This window comes from Ipomoea triloba, chromosome 1 (assembly GCF_003576645.1).
Source record: "Ipomoea triloba cultivar NCNSP0323 chromosome 1, ASM357664v1".
Lineage (NCBI taxonomy): Eukaryota > Viridiplantae > Streptophyta > Magnoliopsida > Solanales > Convolvulaceae > Ipomoea > Ipomoea triloba.
The window spans coordinates 31,323,584-31,332,308 of NC_044916.1; the positions used below are offsets into that span (position 1 = coordinate 31,323,584).

The 8,725-nt window shown below is 34.6% G+C and overlaps 1 protein-coding gene across 1 annotated transcript; it reads left to right on the forward strand.

Annotated features, from left to right (window-relative positions):
* The first annotated feature begins 4,797 nt into the window (after window positions 1-4,797).
* LOC115998621 (probable indole-3-pyruvate monooxygenase YUCCA3) lies at window positions 4,798-6,850 on the forward strand. Its single transcript, XM_031238232.1, has 3 exons — window positions 4,798-5,466; window positions 5,565-5,936; window positions 6,230-6,850. Exons 1-3 carry the CDS (start codon window positions 4,810-4,812, stop codon window positions 6,464-6,466), a joined length of 1,266 nt encoding a protein of 421 aa, XP_031094092.1. The 5' UTR covers window positions 4,798-4,809; the 3' UTR covers window positions 6,467-6,850.
* Window positions 6,851-8,725: the final 1,875 nt, after the last annotated feature.

Genomic DNA, 8,725 nt, shown 5'->3' on the forward strand with positions numbered 1-8,725 from the left:
GTGTGTGTGTGTGTGTATATATATATATATATATAATTTCTACAAACATAAGTTACGTTCTTACCGTTTCTATCAAATTTACATATTTAACATAACACCCTGCGTTTCATAATTAATTAAGTATAATGTAAACATTTTCAATCATAATATAATTATATGCTTAATCCATTAAACAATCCCACAATTATCCAAATGAAATGACGGTCTTTGACAAGTTGTTAGAATTGGAATAGGAAATGTCACATTAATAAACATATAGAGAAATGATTTTTTTTAGAAAATTGGATGTTAGATTTGTTGAGCGGAGGCTTGAAGGGTCAGGTCTAGCACCTAGTTTGTCTATCGAAAATGTGACGAGTATAAAGAAATAAAGTTATTTATTTACTACTCGCTATAACTTTTGACGTAGTAGTAATTAAGCACTTGATTCTAACACAAGGTTTAGTAATTGGATATCCTACTACTTAAAGATGTGTACCTAGTAAACTCCAAGAAAAGTCCGTCTGTTAAAGTAAAATCATCTTGTGATCTTAGTCACTTAAAATTTACATGGAAATAAAACATCTTAAATTACTAAAAAAAGTGATTGGGGTTCCTAGGTAAGGTGCAAGTAACGCTACACCTCCCTCTTTACCTACCCACGTGGGGCTTGGCTCCTATCTTCATGCAGCATCCATATTAATCTTAATGATGTGATGAATGAGGCCTGTTTGGTAAATGGCGATTGGGTGTTTGGGTTAGAAGGTATGATTTGTTGATAACATTAGCTGATTGTAGAAAGTTGTTTGATAAATTAGTTGTTAGCTGATAGCAGTTTGGTATAATTTCTTTTCTCAAAAAGGTAATTGAAAAGGCTGCTTTGAGTAGCTTTTTGAATTTTAACATTTTGGAGTTACAAAAAACTTATTAATCAAACATTTATATTAATTTTTTAACCAAGTCAAACAACTAATAGTGGTCAAATAAACCAAAATTAGCTGATAGACGACTGATTATTTACCAAACAGGACCTGAAGCAAATTACTATTATACTTTTAGAGGTGACAGTGCATGGGAGTGAAATAAGTCTTTTGGATTTTTATTTAAAAATGCAATTAAAATCATCAAATTAAAAAAAAAGTTCTAAATAAGCATTCGAACTTCAAATTAAAGAATAATGCAATTAAACAATTTACACAGATAATTAATAACAGTGTGACAATGTTGCACAATATATATTTTGTGAATCTTAAACCTTGCATTGAGGGATGAAAGTAGATGAGGCATGCTTGCAATGATGGAGATGAGAATCGAAGTTAAGGAGATCGAAGTTTGAGGCAGTACAGTGTAGGTGCAATGTGCGTGCATTGATAATTAATACAAAAACATTCCCGGTACGTTGTTGCATTACATACATGCTCTTCATCATCTTGGGTATACCAAATTAAGTTAGAATTTCCATATATATCTATCAATCTTGGAAATGAAAATTCTCAATCTCACATGCATGCATGCCTCCCAGGCCAAATCCCTTCTACCCATTTAATTTACAGATACAAAGGAAGTAATATTATGATTGGACGCTACAATAACTCTATAAGAGATTGTGTAGTGGCCTGATATTTAAATTGAAATTAAATTTATATTTTTAGATAACTTTTATAGTGAAGTGGCAAGTCTTTAACCATATTATCTCAGGGCACTCCCCGAGTAAAATAAATATGTCATATATAATATCACATCCCGTCATTTCCTGTCACCCATATAGCCTTCACTAAACACTTGGCACAACCGCTATGACCGTCCAACCAACATCCAACACGTGTAAGACATGCCAATAACTTGACATGTTCGCCTTGCCCTGCCTATAAAATGCGCATTAATTGCTGTGAAGGGGGGGACTTTTGGAACTTCTCTCATTTCGGACCCTTTCGAACACCTTACTATTGTCTACCGTTCTAGGTTCATTATAGCCTACCACTTTGATCAGTCCCGTTGTACTTTCTTAATCTAGGCATCTGACCGTATTTCCTCATCCCGAGATATATTTGTTACACCACTTCTGGTAAGCATATATAAACACATAAATTTAACCATTTATTATATAAATATCTAACTTCTTTTATCATTAACTTCCATTTTGTTTCTTGGAATGAAATATGAGGAAAGAAAAAATATTTTTAAAAAATTTGCTCTTATTTTTCAGGTCACACAGTCATTAAACATTTAATTATTTACTTTAATTACAATTTTTGTCTACTATTAAACAAAAAGTCTACTTTTATTAATTAAAACCCATTCCAATTACTGAGTATATATGATTCCGGTTATGATACTCTAACCAAACAACGTCCCTAATAATCATAATGTACTATGACAATTGGCATACATTACAAGACGAGAAAATTGATAAATTAAAGAAGCTAGCTAGTCCAAATTGTCACATGAATCAATAATCAATATGTCATTTAAGTATTGTATTTTATTCTTTATTTATAATTAGTCATTTTTTTATCCTTATTTGTTCACTTTTATGATATACATCATTTTTAACCTATTGTTTTAACATCTCCCCACCCATTTCCTTTCTTCATCGACGCGGACGTTAATTCTAAATCAAGACAGATAATAGAGGAATAGTTGATAAAAAATATAATATTATGACGCAATAAATAATAATTTTTTTTTAAAAAGAAACTAACCCATCAATGACAAACACGATTGGTTGTGCAAGATTTAAATATGAAAATTATAAATTTTCATATTAACATCATTTGGGCAGATACTATGTATAGATTAGATTGTAGTACTAAAAAAAACATCATTAACCATGAACATGAACCTAATTCGTATGTTTTTCACGAAATGATGATCAGATCAAGTACTCCACTAATATAAAACTGTTTCTAAAGGACGCCGCTAGTGTAGTGATAACTGACTGCACAATGGGAATTAGCTTCATAAAGTACGTAGTTAATTAATCATTTGAATTTTCTATTTTTTAAGGATAATATATTTATTATTTAGAATACAGAACAAGTACAAGTATATAGTAGTATAAGATCGAGCAAGTTGATTACATCCCAACAAAGTAATGTTAGTTAATTGTAATTTAGAGGGGGAAAAAACGCAAAACTAAAAGTTGCGCCGACAAAAGATTAGTTTATGACTTTTAAGAAAATAACAATCGTTGATCATCTTATTGTTTTCTTCATGCTTTTCCCAAAAAGTCAACTAAGTTAATCATTACTCTTTTCAATAACACACAACTTTCAGTATCCAACTCCTTTTTTAAAATATTCTTTTAATTTTAATTAGCAAATTAATAGTTTAGCTCGCGAATGAATTTTAAAGAAATAAAAATATTATTTCATAAGGAATTAAATAGACAAAGAGTATAACAGGAATTATATTATGTTATTTAGTTTGTTAAAGGAATAGGCATTAATGATATTTTAGTATTTAGTTGGTTTAAATAATATAAATGAAATAAGTTTTCAAAATACGGAAATATTCATCCATGGAATATATAACAATAATAATAATAATTTGCATGTTTTTGTCAATAGCATTAGTTGATTGTAGAAAAGTGTTTGATAAATTAACCAGTTATTTGGTATAATTTTTTCTCAAAAAGTTAATTGAAAAAGTGAATTTTAGCATTTTAAAGTTACAAAAAGTTAATTAATCAAACACTTATATTAATTTTTTTAATCAAGTCAAACAGCTAATAGTAGTCAAATAAGTCAAAATTGACTGATAAGCTAACTACTTTACCAAGCAGAGTCTATGTTTTTTTCATGATAAAGATTAGAAGTCAGTATTTATATTGGTTTGTTAATGATTAATTAGTGAAATATTATTGTTGGGGTTGACATTTTAAAGCAATTATTGCTATATATATATATATATATATGAAATGAATTATGAAAAGTTGTTCCGGGATAAAACTAAGAACAAATCTTAATTAGCCATATGTAATAGATCAAAAAGTGTTAAAAATGCACTTTTAAAGTTGAAAAAAAATTACTAGAATGCCATTGTATTTTTCTCAAATGGACGATGGATATTAGTTCTTAGTGTTCTTCTAAAAACATGTGTGTGTGTGTAGGAGCGGGTTCAAATGAGTATAATCCCATCCTATAAAATGTGAGAACTCATCTCAGCCGTCCATTACGGTTGATCAATGGTTGAGGATTTTAGTTTAAAAAATGCGAAGTTAATTTTATAATTATTTCAAACTTTTAATTTATAATATTTATAAAATGAACTTTTCCCTTTTTCCCCTTATTTTTCCGTAACCTTCAACCAATGATTTACTTAGATAGATGAATCAGATGAGTCTATCACTTTTTACATGAGAGCATGTTTCACCCGAACCCTCACACACACACACACATGACTTGCGACCATGTCTTAGGTGAAAACCTGCGAAGTTATTATGTTTCACATAATGATCATTAAATCGTTTTATGTATTATAATTATAATGTCTATTATATTGATGGTCACAATGCAACGAGGCATGGCTGCATGTAGATAGAACAGAGGAATGTGAAGTGTGCATTAAAGAGAGCAGAGAGTTAATCATATGAAAAGGACAATGAAAACATCATTTTCAAATCCCTAATTACATGTCGCTTACTTATGCCCAAACTCCCCCCTATTTAAACCTCTAAACCCCCTCCACACATTCTGTCAATCTGTCATCATAACAATCTTATATTCATTCTATTCTCCTAAGCCTAACTCTCTGATCGAGAGTTTTCTCAATTTAATTTGCTGCTACTCAAAGACTACTGTTAATTAGATGAATCCTTGTACTCCATTAATGGCTGATTCTGCAGAAAATGATGAGTTCTTTGCAGGGAGATGCACTCTTGTAAATGGCCCTGTCATTGTAGGGGCGGGTCCTTCAGGATTAGCAGTGGCTGCAGGCCTTAAACAGCAAGGGGTGCCCTTTATAATCCTTGAGCGCACAAACTGTATTGCTTCTTTATGGCAAAACCGGACCTATGATCGCCTTAAACTTCATCTTCCCAGACAGTTTTGCGAGCTTCCATATTTCCCATTCCCAAAAGACTTCCCGGAATACCCTACAAAATGCCAGTTCATCGAGTACCTTGAGTCCTACGCTAAGCGGTTTCAGATCAGCCCAGTATTCAACGAGACAGTGCAGTCGGCTAAGTACGATGAAAGCTGCGGGCTTTGGCGAATCAAGACGGTGTCGGGTGATGATTGTTGTGTGAGTGAGTACATCTGCCGGTGGCTGGTGGCGGCGAGCGGCGAGAACGCCGAGAAAGTCGCGCCGGAGTTTGAGGGGATGAGGGATTTCGGCGGCCCTGTCATGCATGCTTGTGAGTATAAATCGGGAGAGGATTATGAAGGGAAGCGTGTTCTGGTAATTGGGTGCGGAAATTCCGGCATGGAAGTTTCCTTGGATCTTTGCCACCATAATGCATTTCCATCAATGGTGGTTCGCAGCTCAGTAAGTTCAAATTAAATTAAATTAAACCCCACAATTCAGTTGCAAAATTTCTTCATTTTTTGCCATAACTCATCTTCTCATCTCTGCTATTATCATAGGTTCATGTTTTGCCGAGGGAAATTCTGGGGAAATCGACGTTCGAGCTAGCGGTGGCGATGATGAAATGGCTGCCGGTTGGGGTGGTGGACAGGATACTTGTGGCCGCCGCAAGAATCATTCTGGGAAACATCGAAAAGTACGGTCTGAAAAGGCCAGAAATTGGCCCTCTGCAACTGAAGAACAATGAAGGGAAGACCCCTGTGTTGGACATTGGGACACTGCAAAAGATTAGATCTGGGGAAATAAGGATAGTCCCAGGAATCAAGAAGTTTTCGCCTGGAAAAGTGGAGCTTGTTAATGGGGAAATTCTTGAGATAGATTCTGTAATTCTGGCAACTGGGTATTGCAGCAATGTCCCCTCCTGGCTAAAGGTAATATTCTTATTTTTTGAATTTTGTGACAGTTATGGAAGTTGGTTTCTGTAGATTCCCTCTTCCTATCTGCAACACAGTCATCTGTGACTGTTAGGTGGTCTGTCTTTTTTTTCCTTTTTTTTTTTGGGGGGGTTTCACCAGAAAAAAGATTGAGTCATCCAAGAAAATGGATGTAGTTAGGTAGAAGAGCAGATCAGATCTGATGTGCAATATTTAGGAATGGTGACATTATTGAACAAGGTTAAGGTTGTTGTTAGTTTGATGTCATAACAGAATTTATTTGTTGACAGGAAAATGATTTCTTTTCAAGAGAGGGGTTTCCAAAAAGCCCATTTCCAAACGGGTGGAAAGGCAAATCTGGGCTCTATGCTGTTGGTTTCACAAGGAGAGGTCTCTCTGGTGCTTCTCTGGATGCCATTAGAGTAGCACAAGATATTGGCAAAATCTGGAAACAAGACATTAACCAGAAAAATCAATCTGTTTCTGTTGCAGTTGCATGTCAATGCAGAAGCAAGGCCCATTTTTAGCATATGATCACACAGCTGCTCTTTCGGGAACGGGGACCGGTACTTAAGTTGAGACCAAATTTACACTCTGAACTAGCTTTTTCGGGTGAAATTTGGGTATCCGCTTGAGTGTCTGTCAAAACTTCGTTCCTATTGTGTTCATTCTCTTTTCTTTTCCTGTAACCTACTGTGCAAGTGACAAATTAAACCATATATACTGACCCCCAAAAAAAAAAAAAAGAATTGTACCAAGAGAGAAAATGACAGATAAAACAGAGAGCAGCCCTCTCCAGAAAAGATCTAAACATAGCTTTGGGTATTTTTTGTAGGATGAAGAGGCTTTTCCTTTCCCCAGCATTCCAGTTCCAAGAAATTTTGTACAAAATGTTGAATGATGTGCAATACAAGTATTTTCTCAGTTCAAAAGTGCAAGGCGAAATGTTGAAATATATTTCTGAACTTTATACAAAAAGTCGATTAAACTTCTAACTTTTAAAAGTTACAATTAAGCACATCAGCATGTCATTCTTGCGCATCGGAGCCCAAACATCAATTAATGGCCTATAATAGCACGTCATTAAGATTCCGACTAGTTTGAAAAAAAAAAACACAACCGACGAACGATCTCCCATCTCCTTCACCAAAGGAGGTTACCGGTGGTTGCCTTCTTACTCTAAGATGGCAACCGAGGTTACCTTCTTTGTCAATGAAGGAGGCAACCAACAATCGCCTTTTTTGAGGAAGAAGGTGACCGGTTGCCACCTTCTTCATAAATGAATTCAGAGGCGATAGACGATCGTTCGTAGATTTTTGTTAAAGCCAACCTAATGATCTCCTAATATAAGCTATTAATCTATTTTTGGACTTTGATACGTTAAAATGACATGCTAATATGTTTAATTACAGCTTTTAAAAGTTAAAATCTAATCGGCTTTTTGTATAAAGTTGATCAAGTATTTAACATTTTTCTCAAAATGTAAATATCCCAAAGAATTTTTCTTCCTTATGTATATGGTCCACTCAGTCATTAATAGGATTCAAGTGATTGGATGTATCAACAAGATTTGGTCCACTCCCCAACATCCCTATTATATACAATATGGAGGAGACTCTTCTGCTTTTGTTTAACAATAGCCATGGGAACTCTATAAACATACTCCCATGTTGCCCTGCACATGGATAGAGCCCACATCAAGGACAAACATTTTTTCCTAACTACCCTTCAAGTCAAATATGGCTTTTCAAAACTCAATAGTTTGGGTCAGTTGATAAGTTGTTAATTCAACCATAATAAGTGTAATACCGAGATCAATCCTCGTATGTATTATATTATTCATTTTATAATCCTATTCATATTCCTTCTGTTTTTATTATGTGAACCAAACGTCACGCTATCATAGAGTGTTTATTCATAGTGTTTACTTTGACTTAAACTATGTAGCAATCTAAATTGAGCTCCAGTACAGAAGAAAAAGTAGTGCAGATTTTAATGCCATATGCGAACATGGTAAACAACCTTGAATTCCAAGGAACAACATAACTGAATGCATGAGGTAGTTCAACCCCAAAGCAGTTGACAAGTCTTTTTCATCCACAAATTCCCTTCTCACAAGTCAAAACTGACAACCATTCTTCTCCTCTGCAGCATCCGCAGCTTTAGCTGACCAAAAATATATTATCAAGAAAATCAATGTTTATTTTTGAGTGACGAGAAAAACCTACAGTACCGTCACTAATCGAGGGTGGGGATTAGATAACTCAGCCTTATAATCATAGCCGGTAAAGTACCATATAGAGGTAATCCATCATAAGTTGTCCATAATTGATCATTTCAAACCAAGAAGACCAATAAGACACTCTCAGTGGGAGTCAAACTTGTAACTTAGTGGTTACGAAGTCAATAGTCTGTTCAATTTGGTTAGGTTGCCCTTAGAAAATCAATATAGAGAGGGGGTAAGGGAGGCAAGATTTTTCTCATTTCCATGTTAGTTGTATTTTGCATCGTCATACATATATTGTACATTGACTTAAGGGTGTGTTTGGAAACCTGGAAAGTTATTCTTGACAATCATTTTTCGGGTTTTCAATGTTTGGCGGAGGAGAGGAAAAATAAAAGTCAATGGAAAATAGGAGTGTGGTCGATGAAAATAGAAGTGATTTTCCGGAAAATGACACCAACCTCTCCCATTTTTTGGGGAAGTTATTTTCCGTTTGTAGCAGGGAGTAGCCAATCACTCTTGCAGTCGCCGCCACCACTCACCCCCACCGCCACCCCCAACC

Coding starts and splice junctions, on each gene's coding strand:
- LOC115998621 (XM_031238232.1), top strand. CDS start 4,810: ATGGCTGATTCTGCAGAAAATGATGAGTTCTTTGCAGGGAGATGCACT. Junction 5,467..5,564: donor CAATGGTGGTTCGCAGCTCA/GTAAGTTCAAAT, acceptor CTATTATCATAG/GTTCATGTTTTGCCGAGGGA. Junction 5,937..6,229: donor ATGTCCCCTCCTGGCTAAAG/GTAATATTCTTA, acceptor ATTTGTTGACAG/GAAAATGATTTCTTTTCAAG.